The 26,263-nt window shown below is 47.9% G+C and overlaps 1 protein-coding gene across 1 annotated transcript; it reads right to left on the reverse strand.

Annotated features, from left to right (window-relative positions):
* Positions 1–770: 770 nt before the first annotated feature.
* Positions 771–25,436, reverse strand: NOC4L (nucleolar complex associated 4 homolog). Its single transcript, XM_060249199.1, has 15 exons — positions 25,242–25,436; positions 22,791–22,911; positions 21,720–21,826; positions 20,808–20,909; positions 18,650–18,799; positions 18,119–18,215; positions 17,016–17,050; positions 16,170–16,220; positions 14,876–14,987; positions 7,544–7,604; positions 7,194–7,304; positions 5,638–5,801; positions 3,693–3,775; positions 2,052–2,165; positions 771–933 (listed from the first exon to the last, which is right to left on the reverse strand). The coding sequence occupies exons 1-15, from the start codon at positions 25,338–25,340 to the stop codon at positions 817–819; spliced, it is 1,524 nt and encodes a 507-aa protein (XP_060105182.1). The 5' UTR covers positions 25,341–25,436; the 3' UTR covers positions 771–816.
* Between the last annotated feature and the right edge of the window lie 827 nt (positions 25,437–26,263).

Genomic DNA, 26,263 nt, shown 5'->3' on the forward strand with positions numbered 1-26,263 from the left:
TGCACAATGCAGGAAATTCGCAATGCAGGAAACCTTTCCCACACGCCCCCAGTGACCCCTGCTCCAAACCCAGAAAATGGCCAAAAAACCCCCCACAATCCTCAAGGATCCCTGGCCAAACTGGCCTGGAGACAAATTTGCCTGACCCCAAAGTGGCAAACAGCATTTCCCTGAACATGTATTTCCCTGGGTGGGGATCTGAACACGGGGCTCCCTGGTCACAGCCTGATACTCCAACCGCCACACCACACTGGCATTCATAACCTCTGACATTTCCAGGGGTTTCTTTATAGCAAGAACTCCTTTGCATATTAGGCCACACACCCCTGATGTAGCCAATCCTCCTGGAGCTTACAGTAGACCTTGTAAGAAGATCCCTGTAAAGTCTTGGAGGATTGGCTACATCAGGGGTGTGTGGCCTAATATGCAAAGGAGTTCCTGCTACAAAAAAAAGCCCTGGGCATTTCTATATGAAGCTTGCACAACGATGGCTTTCAAAGAGGCTAACATAGAATCCGAGGAGAACAGATCTCTAAGCTGAGATGCCAACACAGAACCTCCCTAGTCAGAGGCAGTGCATCTGAGCACCCTTGGCTGGGGTGCAACGGGAAAAAGGGCAAAGCAATCCCTGCTGGTGGGTTTCCGAGAAGCACTGGGCAGACCATTTGAGGGGAACAGGCTGTTTCCTGGATCTGATCCATCTGGGTTCTTCCAGTGCTCTTCTGAAGTACAGCAGTTATGAACCACCTAATAAATCGACGCCATAACTGGAATAAAAAGGTTTTATTATACAGGGTTTACCAAGCAAAGTGTTCATCATTCCAGTGTAAAGTACTCTGCCAAAACATCGTTCTTCTGGCCGAACAGACCCGTGACTCGTTGAAATTCCAAAGGGACAGCGGTGGCTTTTTTCTTTAGGTCTCTGTCAAAGATCTAGCAGAGAGAGAGAGAGAAAGAGAGAAAAGTCTTTCACATTCCTTTCTGGGACACCCTTTCTCTCCAAGTTGTCGTCTGCAACACATCCAAATGTCCTACCTGCCTCATACTGCTTCTTAATTTATTAGTTTTAAGCAGATTACTAAAATACAGAAGAAACTAGACCCCATTCCCAGTTGACTGGGTGGCAATGTTGCATTATCTTTTTTTTCCACTTTTAATACCCGCTATCTGTTCTTCTGGACTCACTGGCTGGGGGTTTTGCTTTGTTTTTGTTTCAAGGCAGCTTTTTCGGCAGACTTTACTTTCTTTTCAGGGCATAAGAAGATAAGAAAAGTCCTGCTGGATGAGACCAGTGATCCATTTAGTTTAGCTTGCTGTCTCACACAGTGGCTAACCAGTTCCTCTGGACGTCCAGCAATTGGGCATACGGGCCAAGGTCTTTCCCTGATGTTGCCTCCTGGCTCTGGGATTGAGAGGCTTACTGCCTCCGAAGGTGGAAGTTCCCCTCAGTCACCATGACTAGTAGCCACTGATAGGTCTATCCTCCAGGAATCTGTCTAATCTCCTTTTAATCTCGTATGTCTGTCGCCATCACTACATTCCCCGCCCTTTTCTCTGAATCAGAGTGGCTTACAATCTCCTTTATCTTCTTCTCACACAACAGACATCCTGTGAGGTGGGTGGGGCTGAGAGAGCTCTCCCAGCAGCTGCCCTTTCAAGGACAACCTCTGCGAGAGCTATGGCTGACCCAGCGGCCATTCCAGCGGCTGCAAGTGGAGAAATGGGGAATCAAACCCGGTTCTCCCAGATAAGAGTCCGCACACTTAACCACGATACCAAACTGGAACACCAGGGAAAGCAAAGGAAAACCAACCCCTGGATTATAAACGGAAATAAAGCAAAACAAACTTTGGGTGCATTCACACGACACTAAATAATGTTTTGCAAACGGATTTTTGCTATTCTTAAACAGTAAAAATCCAGTTGCAAAATGCATTATTTAGTGTAGTATGAACACACCCTTTGGGTGCCATCAGGAGTCATTCCTACCTTCTACCACTAAGTTCAAATGTCACACCATAAGAAATCACCCCCATTCAGGGCAACATTACCTCATAAGAGGTCAGTTCCATGAGCTCCATTAAGTCATCCTCCGTCTCAGACAGGGCCATGTTGATTGAAGCAGCAGCTTTAGCTACTTCTGGGTGATAATGTTTCTGCAGAGTCTAAGGCAGCAAGAACAATGGAGAAAAAAGGGTTTGTTCAAGTCTTGAGTTTTTTGCTAACTTTAGAAGAATTGCAGATTTATACCCTCCCCTTCTCTCTGGATCAGAGTCTCAGAGCGGCTCACAATCTCCTATATCTTCTCTCCCCACAACAGACACCCTGTGAGGTGGGTGAGGCTAAGAGGGCTCTCACAGCAGTTGCCCTTTCAAGGACAACCTCCGCCAGAGCTATGACTGACCCAAAACCATCCCAAGCAGCTGCAAGTGGAGGAGTGGGGGAATCAAACCCGGTTCTCTCAGATAACAGCCTGCACACTTAATCACTACACCAAACTGGCTCTCTTCCTGACCGTTAGAGCAGTTCCTCAGTGGAACAGGCTTCCTCGGGAGGTGGTGGGCTCTCCTTCCTTGGCGGTTTTTAAACAGAGGCTAGATGGCCAACTGACAGCAATGAGAATCCTGTGAACTTAGGAAGATTATGAGGGAGGGCAGAAACAGTCACATCAGTGCTTAGTTCTTGTGGCCCTTTATACACATCCAGGGAAATGCTGATCGCCACTCTGGGGTCAGGCAGCCATTTTCTCCAGGTCAGTTCGGCCAGGGATCCTGGAGAGGGTGTGTTTTTTTGCCATCCTTTGGGCTTGGTGCAGGGGTCACTGGGGGTGTGTGTGGTGAGGTACTTGGGGGTTTCCTGTGTTGCACAGGGGTATGGACTAAATGACCCTAGAAGTCCCTTTCAACTCTATGATTCCAAGTCACAGCTGCGCTGAGAAGAGGATGGCTGCTCCGCAGCCTGTGTTTCATGTGGAGGGGCCACAGGTCATTTGTAGAGAGCATACTATGAGTGGTGTAGTGGTTCAAGTGTCAGACTAGGACCCTGGAGTCTTAGCTTCCAATCCTCAATCAGGCATAGAAACTTGTTCTAGGCGTAGAATGCTCTCTTTGTGAAGGGAAGGAATTAGGGAAATGCCTCTGCTTTCCTTGGTCACTGGTCCCGCCTCCCTGCTTGGGACAACTTATTTAGAACCAGGGCTTTTTTTGTAGCAGGAACTCCTTTGCATATTAGGCCACACCCCTCTTACGTAGCCAGTCCTCCAAGAGCTTACAGTAGGCCCTGTAAGAAGAGCCCTGTAAGCTCTTGGAGGATTGGTTACATCAAGGGGGTGTGACCTAATATGCAAAGGAGTTCCTGCTGCAAAAAAAAAGCCCTGTTTAGAACCATTTCATGTTAAGGTAGCAGAACTTCAAATTCTATTGCCACAGATGGCAGATGTGGTATCCTATGCGCCTCCTGCAGAGAGCTCTCTGAATGCTGTAAACTAGCACATTAGGGCAACACTATGCAAAATCCTTACCGCCGACCTATTACTTTTCTACATCCAGAGAGGAGTCGGTGTTCTTAAACTGGAAAGAGCATTTGAAAATATAATCTTCTGTGTCGCCTGAAAGGGTGCAAGCCAGAGCATCCTGCATAATTTTTTTTAGATTGTCCCTTAAGCTTCTCTGGAAACTCTTTCCGAGACGCACCTGTATCTCCCAGAGGGAGCTCTCTAAAGCCCGGCTCTCTGAAGGGTCTTCTTCCTCCATTACGTAAGGATCAGCTGACAGCTCTACAGAAGACAGAGAAAGTGATGACCCCAAAAGACCTGGAAGCAGCAATGCAAACCAAGGGTCGTGGAGACTAAGACCCATTTCCCACTTACCTTATGCTGCTCTCAAGCTCCTCTTCTCAGTGGGGCTTCTGTCCAATTTCACACTATCTCCCCCAGGGCAACAGCTAGCGTCGGCTTTTTCACGCGGCAAACAGAAACTGCTTTTTAGAGGTTTCTGTTTGATGTGCGAAAAAGCCGACGCTAGCTGCAGCCCCGGGGCAGATAGTGTGAAATCAGATGAAACCCTGCTGAGCAGAGGAGCTTGAGAGTGGCGTAAGGTGAGTGGGAAATCAGTCTAAGCTATCAAATCTGCTTTCCATACCACAGCCCCAAAAACCTGAACTGAAAAAAGTGTAATCACACAACCAACTTACTAGGTGAAAAATCTATAAATTTAAATGGTCCTTATCAGGGCTTTTTTTTTTTAGTAGCAGGAACTCCTTTGCATATTAGGCCACACCCCCTTGGTGTAGCCAATCCTCCAAGAGCTTACAGGGCTGTTCTTACAAGGCCTACTGTAAGCTCCAGGAAGATTGGCTAGATGAGGGGTGTGTGGCCTAATATGCAAAGGAGTTCCTGCTACCCAAAAAGCCCTGATATAGAATTAACAAATTGTGCATACAGAAAATATACAAATCTCTGTACAAAAATTCTTACGTACACAAATCCTTACATACACTTCTGAAAGGCAAAAATGTCCACGTGCAAATCTCTACACAAAACTCCCTCGTACACAGGCAAAACGTCTAATAATTCAAATATAAAGTTCTGTCTTGACCCGACGTACAATGTCCCCAACAATTCACAGGGCCCAAAAACTAACATCAGAGGGAGACAGTGGTCTGGATGGGAATTAGGAGAGGAACAGCATATCCTTGAATGGGGTATTAGGGGAAGGAGGCTGTGACTCAGTAGCAGAGCACCGGTTTGGCAAGCAGAAGGGCTCAGGTTCAATCCTCGGCATCTCCAGTTAAAAGGACAATGCAGAAGGTGATGTGAAAGACCTCTGCAAAAAACCCTGGAGTGCCGCTGCCAGTCTGAGTAGGCAATATTGACCTTGATTGGACCGAGGGTCAGATTCAGGATAAGGCAGCTTCATGCAGGACTCGTTTCTTGGAATAAGATGATGCTGCCCGATGCCGAGTAGGACCACTGATTTCAGTCAAGTAAAGACCTTCCCCAGCACCTGAGTTCCTTTAGCTGGAGATACTGGGGACTGAACTTGTGCCCTTCTGCATACAAAGCAGATGCTCTACCCTGCCCCACCCCAAGGTATGGCTCTTCCAGGGCATCTATGTCAGAAGTGGCCAAACTGTGGTTCAGTCCCCTCTTTCATACATATTGTGTGGCTCTCAAAGCCCTCACCATCCCGTCAGCCAGCTTGGAAAAGGCATTTCTCTCTTCTCCAATCCAAGCCAGCGGGCGCTTGGAAAATTAATTTAACGTTGCTTTCTTTTCCCCTCCCCATCTATTTGCCTTCCTTCCTGTCTTGCGGCTTTCAAACAGTTGATGTTCATGTCTTGCGGCTCTCAAAATCTGACATTTATTCTATGTGGCTCTTACATTAAGCAAGTTTGGCCACCCCTGATCTATGTGAAAGATGTACAATGGTGCACAGCACGGTCCCAGCGCATCCACCCAACCCAGTAGCACACAGGCATTAGTACACAGAGAAACCGCTTGGCCAGAAAGTCCCACAGGTTCTACTGGATTCAAATGTGGATTCCATCAGACATATCCCAAAACTGCAACCATGCAAAGACTCCCCAAGGAAGAGCCTCCCCATAAGTGACTAAGGGATCCTCCTGCTTTCTTTTCACCTTCGGGGCCTCCGGGCTTGTGGACGAGCGCTTTGCAGGATGGATGCCTCCTCAAGAGGTTGCAGATGAAGGGGATGACCATCAGCAGGGCATCGGGCGGGGCGGCGAGGGAGAGGCGCGCCAGGCGCTTGGCAAAGGCCGCAACCAGGTATGATGGCAAGTGCCTGTGGGGAAAGAAGCAGGGCAGAGCTCTCTTTTGCGTCCCTTGGTGGTGCCAGTCTAGAACGGTGGCACAAAGCTTCCCAGGAAAGTCCTCCAAGAAAAACTACGCTCTGTTTTTCGATTAAGGCCCCCTCCCCTGCTGGACTGAAATCAAGGGTTCTTCTTGTTCAGGATCCTGTTTCTCATGGTCAGGGCTTTTTTTGTAGCAGGAACTCCTTTGCATATTAGGCCACACGCCCCTGAGGTAGCCAATCCTTCTGGAGCTTACAGGGCTATATGCAAGGCCACGGAAGCATGTGCAAATGATGTTTGCACCTCAAAGTGCCCGTTCCTTCTCTCCTTTGAGCATTCTCCCACCTTATTCTGCTGCCTGGTCAAAGAGCAATTGCAGCAGGTTTCAGCGTAAGTCTTTTAAAACACAAGGTGGGGGGAAACAAGTCCTCAAAGAAATCTCTCCTTTGTCCCTCACTTCTGTAAAGTACAACAGCGACTTTTTGAGAACAAAATTGGAGTCCGGAGGTGGCAAAGGAGCTGTCCGCCAAATCAAAGTCCTTTTCTGCATTCTCATTTTCATTGTTTGTTCCTGTTACTTCGGGGGTTCTGTTCCACATGTGTTTGGCTCCTTTTAGTGGTTAATGCAATATTACATCACTATGTCCAGCATTCATCTCCCTGCAGTTTGGTGTAGTGGTTAAGTGCACAGGCTCTTATCTGGGAAAACTGGGTTTGATTCCCCACTCCTCCACTTGCAGCTGCTGGAATGGCCTTGGGTCAGCCATAGCTCTCACAGGAGTTGCCCTTGAAAGGGCAGCTTCTGGGAGAGCCCTCTCAGCCCCACCTACTCCACAGGGTGTCTGTTGTGGGGGAGGAGGGTAAAGGAGATTAAGACTCTGAGATTCAGAGTGAAAGGCAGGATACAAATCCAATATCTTCTTCTCAACCCAGAACCCATGGGTTGAAATTAAATCAAGAGTTTCCGACTCAACATTAGGAAGAACTCCCTGACCGTTAAGAGCGATTCCTCAGTGGAACAGGCTTCCTCGGGAGGTGGTGGGCTCTCCTTCCTTGGAGGTTTTTAAACAGAGGCTGGATGGCCATCTGACAGCAATGAAGATCCTGTGAATTTAGGGGGAGGTGTTTGTGAGTTTCCTGCATTGTGCAGGGGGTTGGACTAGATGACCCTAGAGGTCCCTTCCAACTGTACGATTCTATGATTCTTCTTATGTGGGACAAAAAGTGATGCAATACTGAATCGTCCACTAGAGGGATTTAAAACACGTGCAGAACAGGAAGAACAAACAAAGCAACAGGAATGCTCATGGGAGAAAAAGGAAAATGTGGAAAAGTCCAGAGTTTAAACGGGGCTCCTGGCCTTTTTCTCATGTTGCACTTACGAAGACGACAAGAAGAGATCCAGCAAACGGAAGAATCTGGCGCGGTACTTCACGTAAAAGATGGAGGGGTCCAGAAGACTGTAGAGTTTCTTATAAAAATCAGGATACTCCCTACACAAAGAGGATAGACAAAACAGACCACATAACGTGTTTTAACCCCGATGGAGTGAGAGGAGAGAGAGGAGCTGGGGGGGTAACAAAGGGGGGGGGTTGTCTTCCTTCTGAGTAAATACAGCAAAAAAGAAAAGGAAATATCTGCCTACAGTGGTACAGCACAATTAACCAGCTCCCTCCACGATTCGTGTTAGACCTGGCCACAGAAGCGTTATTGGAGAAAGGGAGGAACTTACAGATTATGATGAAGAATCAGAACAAACAATCCATTTAAGGCAAGAAGACTGATGGCTCCACCTACAAGAGAGGCATAGTAAATGTGAAGTCTGGAGTTCAGTGGGAAATCAAAACAAAGGTCAGGGTTATGGCAGCAATATTAAAAAAAGGCACTGAACGTAAGAATATAAGAGAAGCCACGTTGGATCAGGCCAGCGGCCCATTCAGTCCAACACTCTGTCACACAGTGGCCAAAAAAAACCCAGGCGCCATCAGGAGGTCCACCAGTGGGGCCAAGACACTAGAAGCCCTCCCACTGTGCCCCCCCCCAAGCACCAAGAATACAGAGCATCACTGCCCCAGACAAAGTTCCATCTATACCCTGTGGCTAGTAGCCAACTGATGAACCTCTGCTCCATATGTTGATCCAATCCCCTCTTGAAGCTGTCTCTGCTTGTAGCCACCACCACCTCCTGGGGCAGTGAATTCCATGTGTTAATCACCCTTTGGGTGAAGACGTATTTCCTTTTATCCATTCTAACCTGACTGCTTAGCAACTTCATTGAATGTCCACGAGTTCTCAAATTGTGAGAAAGGGAGAAAAGTACTTCTTTCTCTATCTTCTCTATCCCATACATAATCTTGTAAACCTCTATCATGTCACCCCTCAATCGACGTTTCTCCAAGCTAAAAAGCCCCAAGCGTTTTAACCTTTCTTCACAGGGAAAGTGTTCCAACCCTTTAATCATTCCAGTTGCCCTTTTCTGCACTTTTTCAAATGCTATAAATATCTTTGAGGTGCGGTGACCAGAATTGTACACAGTATTCCAAATGAGACCGCACCATCTGATTTGTTTTCCATTCACTTCCTAATAATCCCCAGATACTAGCCTCAGATACGATGGCTAGCTGGGGTGTTGCGGGAGCATTTCTGGTAGTAACTGGTAACAAAGGGTGTGGGGATATCGTATTCCACAAGCCTGCCCCCAAATGTAAGTCTTCCCACTGACTCCAATTCAGCAACCTGGAAATTCCACGTGAAATAAAATGTAAGAAATTCCTAGTTCTTCTCTTTCGTGAAAATGGGCTTGGAAGCATGTGGACAGAGACAGCTAAGGCGCGAAAGAACTAGAAAGGGTAGATTCACACAGTGGAAGCCTTCTTCAAGGGGTACACCGCGACTGTGCTGGGGGAAGCCTTCACACACAACTTGTCATCCTGCGGGACCTTAGAGAGCAAGAGTTTTTTTGGTATAAGCTTTCAAGAGTCAACATGTTCCCTTCGTCAGACACTTCGAGAGCTTGAACTCTTGAGAGCTTTAACTCTCTTGAGAGGCAGCTTGGTTTAGTGGCTAAGTGCATGGACTCTTAACCGGAGGTGGCAAAGGAGCTGTCCACCAAAGCAAAGGCCTTTTCTGCATTCTCATTTTCATTGCTTCTGTTACTTTGGGAGGGGGGGGGGTCTGTTCCACATGTGTTGGCTCCCTTTAGTGGTCAATTCGATATTACATCACTATGTCCAGCATTCATCTCCTTGCAGTTTGGTGTAGTGGTTAAGTGCGTGGACTCTTATCTGGGAGAACCGGGTTTGATTCCCCGCTCCTCCACTTGCACCTGCTGGAATGGCCTTGGGTCAGCTATAGCTTTGGCAGAGGTTGTCCTTGAAAGGGCAGCTGCTGTGAGGGCTTTCTCAGCCCCACCCACCTCACAGAGTGTCTGTTGTGGGGGGGGGAAGATATAGGAGATTGTAAGCCACTCTGAGTCTCTGATTCTGGGAGAAGGGCGGGGTATAAATCTGCAGTTCTTCTTCTTCTTAATTGCATAGGCTCTTATTTGGGAGAACTGGGTTTGATTCCCCATTCCTCCACTTGCAGGTGCTGGAATGGCCTTGGGTCAGCCATAGCTCTCGCAAGAGTTGTCCTTGAAAGGGCAGCTTCTGGGAGAGCTCTCTCAGCCCCACCCACCTCACAGAGTGTCTGTTGTGGGGGAAGGAGGTAAAGGAGATTGTGAGCCGCTCTGAGGCTCTGATTCAGAGAGAAGGGCGGGCTATAACTCTGCGGTCTTCTTCTGTCTTGAAAGTTCATACCCAAGAAATCTTGTTGGTCTCTACTGGACTCGACTGGCTTCCCTCTGAAACTATCTACACCAATGCTCCCTCTAAGCTCTGTGGAGTCTTATGAGCAAAAACTCTACTTCGTGAGCTACCGGCATTAAAGTTATGAGCTGCATAAATTAGTTTGCTCTGGGGCCATCCTTCCTGAGCTAAGACAAAAATGTATGAGCCGGAGGCTAAAAACTGTGAGCTAGCTCACACTAACTCAGCTTAGAGGGATCCCTGATGTTTTTTAACCGGTGTTTTTAATGCATTATTTTATCATTTTAAATGTTCTTAATTGTTTGTATGCGTGGGTGGGTGTGCACCTGCGCAAACTTTGGGGACCCTAATCCAGCGGAAAGGCTGCAAAAAAACGTTTAAAACAAATAAATATTCAGAAGCGGTATCTCCTGATACCCGCATGAAGCTGCCTTCTAATGAATCAGACCCTTGGCCCTTTCAGGTCAGTATTGTCTATTCAGACTGGCGGCAGCCCTCCAGGAACTCAAACTGGAGGAGTTTTGCACCACCTGCTACCTGGTCTTCACTAGGAGATGCTGGGGACTGAACCTGGGACCTTCTGCATACAAAGCAGAGGCTTCTCCCACTGACCCACAGCCCCACCCTGAGTAGCTGAAAAAATGCCCTGGGAAATCGGGACTGCTGAAGTCGGATGCTGAAGTTCCATCTGTCTCTACAAAAGGCCCCGCGTTGGATTAATACATCTCTTGCAATAGCAACAGCACGCCTTTATTGGCCTGCCACAGTTCCTCTGGGCCTGTAAATCTGAATTATTTCAACTCGCTTTCAGCGGCTGAAGGGAGGTAGCTATTACTCCACGGCACTGACCATCCCACTGAATCATTATAACTGAATCAAGAACATCAGAGTAATCAGAAACGCGCTTCTCGGTTTGAAAGATTGTAAACTGTAGGACTGATGTTATTGGGTAATTTGTTTTTAATGTCTGATGTGGTTTAATTTGCCGTTGTCAGCCGCCCTGAGCCCGTCAGGGGAGGGCGGGATATAAATTTGAGAAAATAAAATAGAAATAAAATAACCAGAGATATACAGAGACTTGTCAGCCGAACGACGATCCAATATATCTGCTCAAAGCATAAAAGGCTAAAATATGAATCGCCTGTACGGGCGAGCAGTCGGCCGATGCTGTGCAGTTTACACTTGGCTACCAATCGAGTACCGGATCCGCTTCAAGGTTTTAGTATTGACATTTAAAGCCTTACACGGCCTGGGACTGGCATACCTGTGGGACCGTCTCTCCCCATATGAGCCCCGGAGGTCGTTGCGCTCGACCAGCCAACACCTCCTGACCATCCCTGGCCCAAGGGACGTCCGGCTTGCCTCGATCGGGGTCAGGGCTTTTTCGGCCCTGGCCCCAACCTGGTGGAATCAGCTCCCTGAGGAGGTGCGGGCCCTACCGGATTTGTTGCTGTTACGAGGGCCTGTAAGACGTAGCTGTTTCGCCAGGCCTATGGCTGAGGCGGGCGGACGTCCTTATCCTATTATTCCATCTCAATTGGCCTCCCTAAACTGATTGCCTAAAATCGGGCTGATACAGCTGATACTTTTTGGACACCTAAGCTGGGACAAGTATGCCTTAAGTCAGGGGTGGCCAACGGTAGCGCTCCAGATGTTTTTTTTTTGCCTACAACTCCCATCAGCCCCAGCCATTGGCCATGCTGGCTGGGGCTGATGGGAGTCGTAGGCAAAAAGCATCTGGAGAGCTACTGTTGGCCACCCCTGCCTTAAGTGATATGTCCACACCTTCCATGACTGAATTGCCATCCATGCTGCCTTGAACTCTGAGCTGCGACTTAACTGTTTTATTTTTTAATCTTTTACTCTGTTTTAACTGTTTGATTGTTTTACTTTTTATCTATTAAGATTGCTTATTGTTAGTTTTAATGGTTTACTATGTTGGAATTCGCCCTGAGCCCACCATGGGACTACAAATTGACAGAAATAAATAAGGGCGGACTACAAATTGACAGAAATAAATAAATAAAAAGATTAAGAATCACAATAAAACCTGCTTAGAATAATTTTTGACCATTTCAGCCAAGAATCTGGCAACGGCTCTTGCGATATCGGTTATGTTGTCATTTAGTAGGAAACGGCAATCGATCCTATTTCCTTGATTACAGGATGGTAAAGAAAGACTATTTAACAGAACCTTCTGGAGATTAGTATACAGTTGGCAGTTCCATAAAATATGCTAGATGGAATCAGGCAAGCTTGACCCACATAGACAATGTCTCTCGCTAAAGGGGACTTGAAGAAATCTCCCACAGAGAACATTGGAGGGAAATGTATTCATCCTAGCCAGCATAAAAACTCCCCGATGTTGCGGGTTATCAAATTCAGATAAATATTTGGCCATTTTCCTGGCTGTCGGATCAAGTCCAAGTGAGGCAGGAGAGCAAGTATAAAACTGGATAGGACACAATATATGAGATTCTAGGTCTAAGAGTCTCTGTTTAATAAACTTAAAATTATAAGATTCATCAGATGAAAATAGATCATCAATTGCAATTCCCACACGTTTGAGCTTCCACATGATTCCAACTAGCCAAGCAGCATTATAAGGGTCTCTTTTTAAGTAACTTGCCAGGTAAAATACTCATCTAAAGGACATCTAACTGAAAAAATGCCAGTTTGTAAAGGAGTCAAACAAGGGTGCATGTTAGCCCCACATCTTTTTAATCTTTCCTTAAATGATATGGCACAATATCTTAGTTCCATAAATGGGCACCCGCCTAAGTGAAATAATCACTCAGTCCCAATATTATTGTATGCTGATGATGCATCTCTTGCGAGAGCTGCCAAATGCAGCTCAGAGGGCAGTTCTGGCTGTGGAGGAATTCATACACACTAAATAATACGCCTTGCAACTGGATTTGTACTGTGTAAGACTAGCAAAATCCACTTGCAAACAGTCGCCATGTGAAATCACCCTGTGACTTCTTTTATCAAGGGAAAGGCAATGAAAACTTCCTTCCAAAGGTGACTGCCTACATCCATGTTTCTGGCAAAAGGACAGTGACGTATGAACATATGAAGCTGCCTTCTACTGAATCAGACCCCGCTGGGTCCATCAAAGTCAGTCTTGTCTACTCAGACTGGCAGCGGCTCTCCAGGATCTCAAGCTGAGCTTTTTCATGCCTACTTGGCCTGGACCCTTTTTAGTTGGAGATGCCGGGGATTGAACCTGGGACCTTCTGCTTCCCAAGCAGATGCTCTACCACTGAGCCACCGTCCCTCCCGAGCCACCGTCCCTCCCCTGAGGGAGGAAGAGTGACCCTTATGATGATGACGATATTGGATTTATATTCCACCCTCCACTCCAAATTTCAGAGTCTCAGAGCAGTCACAATCTCCTTTACCTTTGCACCCCTCCTTTAACAGACACCCTTGTGAGGTGGGTGGGGCTGAGAGAGCTCTCCCAGAAGCTGCTCTTTCAAGGACAACTCTGCGAAAGCTACGGCTAACCCAAGGCCATTCCAGCAGCTGCAAGTGGAGGAGTGGGGAATCAAACCCAGTCCTTCCAGATAAGAGTCCACACACTTGACCACTACACCAAACTGGCTCTGCCCCCAAAGGAGGCTGTACATTCAAACTCGCTAAATTCTGAATTCAGCCATGGACTTTGGAAGAACTACAGAGAACTATAGTGCTATGATAAGCGACTGAGAGCTGCGTAAAGGCGGAATAAGAAATGTAAAAAGGACTGGTTCCAATCTTAGTCGCGGCCGAGAAGGATTACAGAAACATGAAGTCAATCTAGGATTCATGTTGCCGCCTATTTTTTGAAAGAAATACAGCCACTTTACAGTCTGCTAGTGCTACCTGACAACATCACCCATCAGAGAAGAAAAGTTGGCGACTGGATTTTGTGCAGGATATTCAGAATGTGGAGTGATGACTGCAGAATACAATGAGTGCAAGTGCAGGGGACTGTAGCTTTAAGAACTTTGATAAGAATTTATGAGCCACTTCGGTGGGAAGGGCGGGATATAAATCAAAATATAAATAAATAAATAAATGTTTCAAATGCAATGGTATGAATGATGCATGTAATACGAGAAGCGTAATATGCTCTTCTGACGTGCTCTGTGAATATAATAGAATTTGATGTGTAAAAGATTTAAGTGGTCTTTAAGACTTTTTCGCCAGCTATCAGTGTTGCTCAATTCATCTACAGTGGTTTCCTCTCTGTGTGTGTATGTCCATGTTTCTGCCAAAAGGACAGTGACGTCTCAAGGAGGAGTGACCTCTGCCCCAAAGGAGGTTGTACATTCAGGCTAGCTAAATTCTGAATTCATCCATGGATGTTGGAAGCTCGGTGAGGACTGGCAAATGCCTCCAGGCAGCCCTCGCAGCTTGGGCAACCCCAACACGGAGTCCGTGGGTGCCATGGAGCACAAGGTCTTCCTGGGTGCCCGCCAAGTGGTTTTAGAAAGTTGGCAGGGCTTGATGGGGCTTTTGCCCAGCAGGGCCTCTGACTGGCTGTGCAGATTAAAAGGCATGCTGTTAAACAGAGCTTCTGCCTGAAATGTTGAGCAGGCACTATCAGAGTTATACATAACCTGCCTCCCCGATGTCTTGTGGTTGGCTCCGCCTCCTGTGGCAGCCATTTTGCCCACTGCCTCGTGTCCAAACTTCAAAATGCCCGAAGGCCCCAGAAAAAGGTTGAGGATCCGTACCATAGCTATTCAGCGAGGAGAACTTCTCCCTTTCTCACAATACGAGAACTTGTGGACATTCAATGAAATTGCTGAGCAGTTGGGTTAGAACTGATACAAGGAAGTACTTCTTCACCCAAAGAGTGATTAACACTTGGAATTCACTGCCCCAGGAGGTGGTGGCAGCTACAAGCATAGCCAGCTTCAAGAGGGGATTGGATATGCATATGGAACAGAGGTCCATCAGTGGCTATTAGCCACAGCTTATCGTTAGAACTCTCAGTCTGGGGCAGTGATGCTCTGTATGCTTGGTGCTTGAGGGGGGGACAATGGGAGAGCTTCTAGTGACCTGGCCACACTGGTGGACCTCCTGATGGCGCTTGGTTTTTTCTGGCCACTGTGTGACAGAGTGTTGGACTGGATGGGCCATTGGCCTGATCCAACATGGCTTCTCTCACTAGATACACAGACAGGTCTTTGCTAACTCTCTTCAGTTCATCATCTCCCTTTGGATGGATCAGTCAATACAACACAGGATGCTGTTTTTTGACCCACCTATGTCATACGCGACCGTCAGGAAGTCTATCATGAGGGAGGGCTCGTTCATATGAGGCAAGATGGAATCATGCAGAATCACCAGTACCTTCTTGTAGAGGCTGCTGGGTAACTGGGAAGAGAGAAGGGACAAACATCACATTCAGTTACACTTATACTAGCCAAAGCCACCTCCAGAGGGCAGTATGAGCTGGCCATTCACCTTGGCTCCAGAGTCAACCACTAGCCTACTGACCCCAACAGTGCCGCCATTTTGCAAAGAGAACCCAAGAAGGCTGGAGACAACCTGACACCATTTCCATGCCTTCCCTTCCTTCGAGATTAAGGCCTACCATCAAGAATGCTTTGCCCAATCCGGTCCCACCATGCTGGCCCTAAATTTCCTGTATGGCAGGAACTGAAGTGAGCCACCTTCAAATGGGTGGAATTAGATATTTATCTCCTGCTCTTCTCCCCGGTGAGGACTCAGGGGCTTACAACATTGTTTCTTTCCTCCTCACCACCACAACTCTGTGAGGTAGATCGGGTGAAGACCTACTGATCTGTCACTGCCAGTCCAACACGTACCATTATGCCAGGGGTTGCCAAGGGTAGCTCTCCAGATGTTTTTTTTTGCCTACAACTCCCATCAGCCCCAGCCATTGGCCATGCTGGCTGGGGCTGATGGGAGTTGTAGGCAAAAAACATCTGGAGAGCTACCCTTGGCCACCGCTGCACTATGCTATCACTACGCCAGTGGATGGGAGTGAGCCAAACCCCTGGGGATAAATGCAGGTGAAGGAGGAGGGAATGCAAAGCTCTGTTCGCTCTTCTCGACCCACCAGTGGAAGGATCAAGGCCCAGTGCTTCCTCTCCCAGCTCAGGAGTTAACAGCCTTGCATCCCACACGCAAAGGTGTCGCGGCCCACTTTTGGGAAACAGCCCACAATTGGGGAACTTAGAGAGTTCACTGGTGAGGGATCCCAAACACTGTAATCCCTCCCAGGACACAAGACATCCTGAGCCTTTGGGGAGAGGTGGTGGCTCAGTGGTAGAGCATCTGCTTGGTAAGCAGAAGGTCCCAGGTTCAATCCCCGGCATCTCCAACTAAAAAGGGCCCAGGCAAATAGGCATGAAAAACCTCAGCTTGAGACCCTGGAGAGCCGCTGCCAGTCTGAGTAGACAATACTGACTTTGATGGACCGAGGGTCTGATTCAGTATAAGGCAGCTTCATATGTTCATATGAGCCAAACAGACTGCACTCGAGAGGGGAACAGGACTTTGTGATGGCAATCCAAGGACTCCCACACTCACCTTATGTTTAAGAAATCCAAGCCACATCCTCTCGAAGGCCCGCTTGTGCTCCTGAAAACAAAGGAGAGGAAGAAGAAGATATTGGATTTATATCCCGCCCTCCACTCCGAAGAGTCTCAGAGTGGCTCACAATCTCCTTTACCTTCCTCCCCCACAACAGACACCCTGTGAGGTAGGTAGGGCTGGAGAGGGCTCTCACAGCAGCTGCCCTTTCAAGGACAACCTCTGCCAGAGCTATGGCTGACCCAAGGCCATTCCAGCAGGTGCAAGTGGAGGAGTGGGGAATCAAACCCGGTTCTCCCAGATAAGAGTCCGCACACTTAACCATGACACCAAACTGGCTCTCCATAGGGTATACTGTAGCAGTCAGGTTGCCAATCCCCAGGTGGCAACTGGAGATCTCTAGGAATCACAACTGATCTCCAAAGATTGGACCACAGATCTCTAGACTACAGAAGCTCCACCTCTGAGTCTCCTGGAATTTCCCAACCCAGAGCTGGCAACCCTACATAGCAGCCACCTTGCTTTGCTGAGATTGACACAGCAAAGCCCTTCTGACACATACACTCCCCACCGAATCCCGGGGGTTCCACATCCAGACAGAACAGGCCTATCAATGACTATGAACCTCTGTGTACGGAGCCAGCAATCCCCTGATATGTCAAACTCTGCTGGGGGTTCAGTTAGGGCCAGAGTTGCCTTGCCCTGCTCATCAGCTTCCAAAAAAAGTCAACCCAGCTTCTAGGTGAAACAGGCTACTGAACTAAGCAGACCCCTGATCTCTTCTAATATGGCAGCCCGAAACTTAAGCTGGTTAAGAGAAACAAACGACAACCCTAAAGTTACCTTCAGTTTGGACACTTTCCATTCCTCCTGGTTTGCTGCAGAGAGGGGGAAAAAAGAAAGGCAATGGAACAGGACAGTGGCAAAAGAGAATCCATCCTTCTTGTAGCCTACAATCACGCCGTTGTATTTGACAATGGTTCACAGATTCGGCATTTGCAGATTTCATTTTGAAAAAAAAAATTCTAGTCCTCAAGGCTGCAAAGGCAAAAGGCTGGTTAACTCAAAAGCTGGTCTTCTGGGCATTCAGTTTTCAGCCTAAATGTATACAGGTTGTCAAATGCAGCTTTTAGGGAGACAGAATTTTGGAATTATGTTTCTTTTCAGAACAGGGTTCTCGAGTTTGCACAAAAAAACCCCCAGCTTCCCAACAGTTCCTTTCAATCAGCAATGAGAGAAGCGGCTAGAAAAAAAACCCAGGTCCCTGCCTGAGGGCTCTGTTTCAACATTACATGGGAGATCTGGGGTTTTAAGAAGTATTTTTAAAAAAAAACTTCAAAAAGTAGCTGCAGAGGATTCTGTGATGGATCTGGGTTGTAGAGCTAGGAAGAGAACCAATCCATTAATAGGACAATGACACTACCTGTTTCTAAAACTATCAACCTAATATGTTTTCATCCTGTTTTTCCTCCAAAAAGCTCAGAGCAGCATATACACCTCTCCTAGTCTTGCTATCTCCTGGCATTCTAACTGATCGCCAGGCAAAAGAGACCAGATCCCCCGGAGAAAATGGCTGCTTTGAAGGCGGGACTCTATGGTTTATTTCTTGCTGAGGTCCCTCCCCAAATCTCGCCATTCCCAGGCTCCCCCTCTCCAAAAAAAACCCCCAACACCTCCAGGACTTTCCCAACCTGGACTTGGCAATCCTAGCTTCTCCCCTCCTCATTCATCATTGCAACAACCCTATGAAATTGGATTAGGCTGAGGGAATGCACAAACACCCATTAAAGGTTTGGGACAGAGCGGGGGGATTTGAACCTGGGTCCCGCAGATCCTAGCCTGATGCTCTAACCAATGCACCCCGCTGCCTGCACGAAGCACCGGCATTCGGACAGCTCTCTGCAGATGCCGACTTGTGACCCTCACGAGCTTCACGCTTGCCTCACCGTGCTTCACCAGGAAGTTCTTGATCTCGCTTTCATTGCCCGGCAGGGAGATGGATGACAGGAAGGCAAAGGCATTCTTCTGGTAGACGGGGAGTGGCTGTTTGGGGGAAGGAACAAACATAGCACAAACGTGAAGCCCCCCCATCTCAGTCCCAGGGAAGATGCTGAAGTTCTGGCACTTTCCTGAGCCAAAAAAGCAGAGGTGCCCATAGATGGGCCTTGTGCATTTGAAACTAGGAACTTTTTTAAAAAATTACTTCATCTGTACCCAGCGTTTCTCCCCAGTGAGGACCCAAGGCAGCCTATATCCTCCTCCTCCAGTGGTCTGATCCTGCAGGGCCCTTCTTATGGTCCCCAAGTAGAGACCATGATTCCAAAAATCAAGCCAGCCCACCAGCAGGGTGAAGAGAGACATGGCTGGAGTAAAATGCTACCTCTGCTCCACATCACCCCAGCCATTCAGCCCCAAGCCAGCTCCTCTCGTTCCATCTGCCCAACCCCATCCTGGGCTCTGTTTTTCCCCCAGGGTACCTCTTTGGTCTTCTGCATGACGTTCCCGATGTTTTCGGCTGCTGCCTTCATCGTGAAGAACCTGACGTCGTCGTGTTCCAGGTATTCTTGGAAGCGCGAGATCAGGAGGGAAGAATCTTCTTCTGTTGAGATTAAGCCCTTCACGACCAGCTAGCAAGGAGCACAGCAGGCATTGTTATAATTATTCGAAAGGGCATTTTTATAAAGTGAATTGATGACGTAATTCATGTCAGACTTTGGTAGACTTCAGCAGCAGTATTAATGTGCTGTTTCTGTTGCGCTGTCTTCTAATGTTGTGATCCAGTCTTTTACCGCTGCCTATTGCGGGAGTGGCCAAACTGCAGGTCGGGAGCCACATGTGGCTCTTTCACACTTATTGTGCAGCTCTTGATGCCTCCATCAACCCACTGGCTGGCTTAGCAAAGAGCCAGTTTGGTGTAGTGATGAAGTTTGGTGTAGTGAGGTGGCAAAGGAGCTGTCCACCAAAGCAAAGGCCTTTTCTGCATTCTCATTTTCATTGCTTCTGTTACTTTGGGAGAGGGGGGGGTCTGTTCCACATGTGTTGGCTCCCTTTAGTGGTCAATTCAATATTACATCACTGTGTCCAGCATTCATCTCCTTGCAGTTTGGTGTAGTGGTTAAGTGCCAGTTTGGTGTAGTGGTTAAGTGCATGGACTCTTATCTGGGAGAACTGGGTTTGATTCCCCACTCCTCCACTTGCAGCTGCTGGAATGGCCTTGAGTCAGCCATAGCTCTCTTATCTGGGAGAACTGGGTTTGATTCCCCACTCCTCCACTTGCACCTGCTGGAATGGCCTTGCGTCAGCCAGACCTCTCTTATCTGGGAGAACTGGGTTTGATTCCCCACTCCTCTACTTGCAGCTGCTGGAATGGCCTTGGGTCAACCATAGCTCTCACAAGTGTTGTCCTTGAAAGGGCAGCTGCTGAGAGAGCTCTCTCAGCCCCACCCACCTCACAGGGTGTCTGTTGTGGGGGAAGAAGATAAAGGAGATTGTAAGCCTCTCTGAGACTGAGTGGAGGGCGGGATATAAATCCAATATAATCTTCTTTAAATCCTTCTCCAAACCAAGCCAGCTGGAGGCTTGGGGAATGCATTTAATGTTAAAAGTTGTTTTCTTTCCACCTCTCCTTCTTCATCTATTTGCCTTCCTTCCGGCTCTCAAACATCTGAGGTTCATGTCTTGCAGCTCTCAAACATCTGCCATTTATATCTATGCGGCTCTTACTTTAAGCAATTTGGCTATCCCTGGCCTAGTGTATGTTTTGTATTGCATTTTCCTCCAGTCTCACATTGCATTACTATCAGTATTAGACTGGTGCATTTTGGTACAGTGTGTTTTAATTCAGTTTAAAGTCACTCTGGAATATATGCCGGTTGCCTATATTATACTGCTCTTAGAGCATCATTTTGAGTTGTCATTTACTTTGAGTCTCCATGAGAAAGGTGGACTGTAAAGGAAGGAGGTAACCATTAAACCGTTTCACCACAGCACCTCTATTTCCCCAGTGGGATGTTGTCCCCTTGAGTTTTAGATGACCTTACGCTAGTTCAAGTGGAACCTCCACAGCTAGGGGCAATTCACCTTTGAAGATTATGTGCTGAAGATAAGCAGAAGGCGGGGGGGGGGGGGTGGATTCCCGCACAGCACCTTCCCAAGCTGTTTGGTTAGCTGCAGTTAGAAGCCCAGCTCTGATCTGACCACTGCAGGCTTGCTATAAAGGCAAGTGTAGAACAGCTGCTGCTGCTGCCAGTACTGAAGAAGAAAATCCAGCCCTGAACTTCCACCTTTAAAAAGGTAAAGGTAGTCCCCTGTGCAAGCACAGAGTCATTTCCGACCCATGGGGTGACATCACATCACAATGTTTTGTTGGCAGACTTTTACGGGGTGGTTTGTCATTGTCTTCCCCAGTCACCTACACTTGTCCCCCAGCAAGCTGAGTACCTGTTTTACCGACCTCAGAAGAATGGAAGGCTGAGTCAACCTTAAGCTGGCTACCTGAACCCAGCTTCCACCGGGATCAAACTCCGGTCACGAGCAGAGCTTGGCCTGCAGCACTGCAGCTTTACCACTCTGCACCACGGGGCTCCTGAACTTCCACCTTCCTTGCCTCAGGTAACACCTGCTCTCACTACATACCTTCAAAAGCTCTCGTGGGAAGTTGAAGCTCCACTCAGCTTTGATCAGGGGGTGTTTAGCTTCCAATTCGACAAATTTCATTAAGGTACAGAGAGACGCCGCCTTTAAAAACAGAAGATCCAAAGAGAGCTCAAAATGCAACGCACCCATTGGAAATGTTCCCTTCACATGATCTTCACAAGCGCATGGCATCTTTGGGATGCTGTCATCCCCGATCCTGGGACACCTACTCTCAGCACAGGTGCTCTGAACTGCCACAGAAAAGGGAGAGTGCACCCTATGCCAAAACAGGGAGCCCAAGAGTACAGGTACAAGAACATTATTAGAACATCTTGGCTAACTAAAGGTATGAAAGGGTCACGCTGGCAAGTTTGGTGTAGTGGTTAAGTGTGCAGACTCTTACCTGGGAGAATCGGGTTTGATTCCCCACTCCTCCACATGCACCTGCTGGAGTGACCTTGAGTCAGCCACAAGTTCTCTCAGGGCTGTTCTGCTCAAAAGCAGTTCTGGGAGAGCTCTCTCAGCCCCACCTACCCCACAGCGTGTCTGTTGTGGGGAGGGGAAGGGAAAAGAGATTTGTAAGCCGCTCTGAGACGCCTTAAGCTAGCAAAGGGCAGTGTTTAAATCCCAATCCCTTCTTCTTCTAATTTACTCTGAGATGCCTTTACTGCTGTCAACAGAGCCTTCATCAAAAAGAAAATCAACTTCATGCACATAGAAAGCAAATCAAGGAAAAGGCAAAACTTTGAGCACACTAACTTTCTACATGCAGGGAAGTGGTTTCTTTGGGGGCAGCAATATAATCCAGAACTCTCAGTCTTTTAAGCCTCCCCACAAGAATTGGTAGAACCCAGCCCTCCTATGGATTCACTGACAAAGAACTGGTACCTCCTAGACCCCTTTCGGACTCACTTTGATTTGGAAAGACTTATGGCTCATCAGCTCCACAAGGCAGCTCACACAACTGTTGTATCGATGCCGCATCCAGATTTTATACTTCTCTTCTGCACTGTAGCTTTCTGAGGGAGGAGGGGAAAGAGAGATTTTGAGATGTCCAAAAGACTACCTGAATTGGGCAAAGATTAGCCTATCTTCTCTCCCAACATCAAATATACTGCATAAGAAAGGGAGGCTGGAATCACAGTTTTAAGCACATAAGAGAACCATGTTGGATCAGGCCAATGGGCCATCCAGTCCAACACTCTGTGTCATGGAGCGGCCAAAAAACCAGGTGCCATCAGGAGATCACCAGCAGATCCCCTTAAGTTTGATGTAGTGGTTAAGTGTGCAGGCTCTTATCTAGGAGAACCAGGTTTGATTACCCACTCCTCCACTTGCAGCTGCTGAACTGGCTTTAGGTCAGCCATAGCTCTCACAGAGCTGTCCCTGAAAGGGCAGCTTCTGAGAGAGCTCTCTCAGCCCCACCTACCTCACAGTGTGTCCGTTGTGGAGGGGCGGGGAGGTAAAGGAGATTGTAAGCCACTCTGAAACTCTGAGATTAATAGTGTAGGGCAGGGTATAAATCCAATATCTTCATCATCATCTTAAATGTTTTCATTGCCCTTTTCTGCACCTTTTTCAATGCTATATCTTTTTTTGAGGTACAGTTTTGTATTTTTCTCAATTATAGATTTTATAAATAAGCAACAACAACAAAAGCCTAAATAGCAAAAGAGCATTCAAAAGCAACAGGAAAAAAATACAAATATACTTTCCTTGGAGGTGCAGTGCTCAACCTAATTTAAAGAGGACGCCAGCGAGGCAAAAGAACTTCCCAGCGCCACTGTGCACATGGCTAGCAGCTCGTTCCAACAGTGTTCCAATCCATACAAAGTGGCCCCACTTTCCTAGTTTGCATGGTACCAATCCGTTGCGCTCATCATTACTGCTAACTGAGTTCACATAAGCCTTGATTTTGGAGGTAGGTTTTCAACCTTTCGGCTCCGAAATCCCCAGTGCCAAATCCCTGCATGGACTTCTCACCTGGCAGAGTCTCCTCTTCTGAAGGCAGCTGCCCCACAGACAGCTCTCCCCGCTCAAGAAAAGCCCCAAAGAGCCGGCTGCAAGTCCGGATAGCGCTCAGGACGACCTCTTCCTCCTCAGCCTGTCAGGAACAGGAGCCAAGATTTGCAGGAAGGAAGACGGAGGAGTAGAAAAGGGGGGGGGGGGGGTTATAAAAAAAAGGATGGTAAATATGGCCAAAGGAACAAGGCAGGTTTTACAAGGACCTGAAACATTCTGTGACGTAATCGCCCCAATCAGAGTAGAAAATATTGACTGGCTTACTGACGCTGCCGTCTGAAATGGAATTACACCATTCCAAAACCACTGATTTCACTGGACTTGTAGAGTTCTACCCTTCTAAGTCCAGTAAAGTCAATGGGTTTTGTTGTCGTTGTTCAGTCGCACAGTCGAGACCGACGCTTTGTGACCCCATGGACCAAGTCATGCCAGGCCCTCCTGTCTTCCACCATCCTCCGAAGTCCGCTCAAATTCATGTTAGTTACATCAGTAACCAGGGCTCATTTTGTAGCAGGAGCTCCTTTGCATATTAGGCCACACCCTCCTGATGTAGCCAATCCTCCAAGAGCTTAGAGGGCTCTTAGTACAGGGCCTACTGTAAGCTCCGGGAGGATTGGCTACATCAGGGGGGAGTGGCCTAATATGCAAAGGAGCTCCTGCTACAAAATGAGCCCTGTCAGTAACGCTGTCCAATCATCTCATCTTTTGCCATCCCCTTCTTCTTTGGGGTTTAGAAAGGTCTAACTCTTCTTAGGATTGCGCTTTTAAAATTTCTTTGCACTGCCTTTATAGCAGTTAAGTTTCAAATAGCAGAAAATGGCAGATCTCTGTTAAAACTAATACATTTAAATATATCAGCCAGCTAACTATTAATTGAGAGGCCCAAAGGAAACTCATCAGCCCAGTTATCATTTTGCATAGAAACGAAATTCTCCTAGCATAAGTTTCCACAGATTTCATTAGACAAGATGGACGTGAGTTCACAAAAGCTTGCGTCACAATCCATCTGTTGGTCTTTCAGGTGCCATCGGACTATTTGTGCATGAGAGCACATTTGCTGAAACAGACAAAAGTTTTTTCCAGGGCTGGCTCCATATCAGCTAAGTGCAAAAAAAAAAAACCAACCAGGGGAATCTTGCAACACACTTAAAAACTTTAGGGATTTACTGCAACAGAAACTGTTGTGGACTCAAGCCTGTTTCGTGAAGCACTGTTATACTCAGCTGGCAGATACAAACACACACTGCTATAGAGGGGGGAAATGTAAACATAGGTGGAGTCTGCAAAAGATCAAAAAAGCACAAGTGGCTCTCTAGAACAAGATTGTTTGGGTGGTATTTTCCTGGGGGAGAAAGTGTAGAAACACCACTTGGATGCCACAAACTCTCTCCATCTGATTTTGAAGCCCTGATTCCCTAAAGATTCACCACAAATGCACTCGGCACATGAGCAGAGAGCAAGTGCACACTGCACATTCTCCTTGAGCTCCTAGCATTTGGAAGAAGCACTTACAACGCTGCAAGAAACATTTGCTTGGAAAACACCAGTGAATAAAGGAAGAGATGGCATCTGAAAGCCAACATATATCCCATATTTAGGTGGGTAACTGTAGGAGCAATAGAGCAGTTTGTGTCCAGAGGCTTAAGACCGTCAAGCTGAATTCTTATACAAAAGCTTCTACCCAAAATTAAATTTGTTGGTCTTAAAGGTGCTCTGGACTCAAGCTTTCTTCTATTTATCCTGCCACAAGCTTTAGTGAATGGCAGCTCACTTCTTCAGATACACGGAGTGGATCCTATCTACACAGTGGAGCATTTAAAAAAAACAACAACCCAACAACAGGATCAAAGAACCACAAAACCGGGAGGCACAAGGCAAAATGCAACTGCTCACAACTCAAATGTAATCAAGTTGACACAGAGATCATTCAGCAATGCTACCTTCGACATCTATAATGCACGGGGAGTCCCAAGTTCTACTAAGAGTTAATGCCTATAGAGAGTCAGAAGTCCCAGGTCATAAGATACGTTCTGCAAATGTTCAGTGCCCTCGGGTTGCCAGTCTTCAGGAGGGCCCGGGAGATCTCCCAGAACTACAACTGATCCCCAGACTACAGAGATCAGCCCCTCTGGCTTCTTTGGAGAATAGCCGACTTCATGGTACTGTCACTCGCTGACCTCTCTCCTCTCTTCTCCCCAAATCTCCAGGAATTTCCCAACCTGAAGTTGGCAAGTCTAGCACTGCCCCCCCCCACCTTTCCCGTAATTGCTGATGCTCCCGGCATTCCAAAGAGGTGAGGGGGCTCCAGAGTACCTCTGTGCCTTAGAAGCTTTTACGCTGACGTCCCTACCGCCAAAGGCACTCTGCACGCGCACCGGGGAACCCTTCCCGCCGCCTGCCCCCCTCGCCCACCTGCAGCAACTCCAGGATCTCGAAGACGCGGTTGGCGTTGCTTCGGCTGCCCAGCAGCGCCTCCAGGCAGGCGCCAAGCGTGGCTTCCGCGGCGGCCATGGCCGGCTCGTCTGCCCGGGTCTCTCCCCCCACGTGCACGGAAGGAAACTCGGCCCGGCTCCGCCTTCCAGGCCCGCCTCGCTCCTTCCTCCTTCGGCAAGGCCCGGCAGCTGCTGAGCCCGGAGGATGCAGGTATTGATGCTCCATGCTGTATGGCTTTTCCTGCGTCCTTTGCGCGCGCAGCTTTGGGGCTGCAATCCTGTCCAACTGGGCAGGGGGTGCCTCCTCGGGAGTAAACGCCGTTACAGCCGATGGGCCTTACTCCCGAGTAAACGCGCGCAAGATTGCTGGGCGAACGTCCGCTGGGCGCTTAGGCAGTCCCATCGCATGCAGTGGCCTTGCTCTCGAGTAAGCATGCGAAGTACTGAAGCCCCCCCCCCCCCGGCTTTCCAGGGCGATCGGGCCGCGCTACAACCACATGGACGCACCCAAACTGCCTTATACTGAATCAGACGAAGGTTGCCAGCTCCGGATTGGGAGATACCTGGAGGTTTTGGAGGTGGAGTCTGAAGAGGGTGGGCTTTGAGGACGGGAGGGAGTCTGAAGAGGGTGGGCTTTGAGGACGGGAGAGACTCCAATAGTGTCCACCTTCCTGCGTCACCTGGAAATCAGAATGATTATCAGTGTTTCCTCTAAGCTGAGTTAGTGTGAGTCAGCTCAGTTTTTCAGCCTCCTGCTCACACATTTTTGTCTTAGCTCACCAAAAAAAAATGGCCACAGAGCAAACTAATGTATGCAGCAGCTCACAATTTTAATGCCGGTAGCTCACAACTTTAATGCAAGTAGCTTATAAAGTAGAATTTCTGCTCACCAGACTCTACAGCTTAGAGGGGACATTGGTTATAATCCCTGGAGATCTCTAGCCACCACCTGGAGGCTGGCAAGCGTAAATCAGACCCTTGGCCCAGCAACATTCAGTATTG

This window comes from Heteronotia binoei, chromosome 11, assembly GCF_032191835.1.
Source record: "Heteronotia binoei isolate CCM8104 ecotype False Entrance Well chromosome 11, APGP_CSIRO_Hbin_v1, whole genome shotgun sequence".
NCBI classification, from domain to species: domain Eukaryota; kingdom Metazoa; phylum Chordata; class Lepidosauria; order Squamata; family Gekkonidae; genus Heteronotia; species Heteronotia binoei.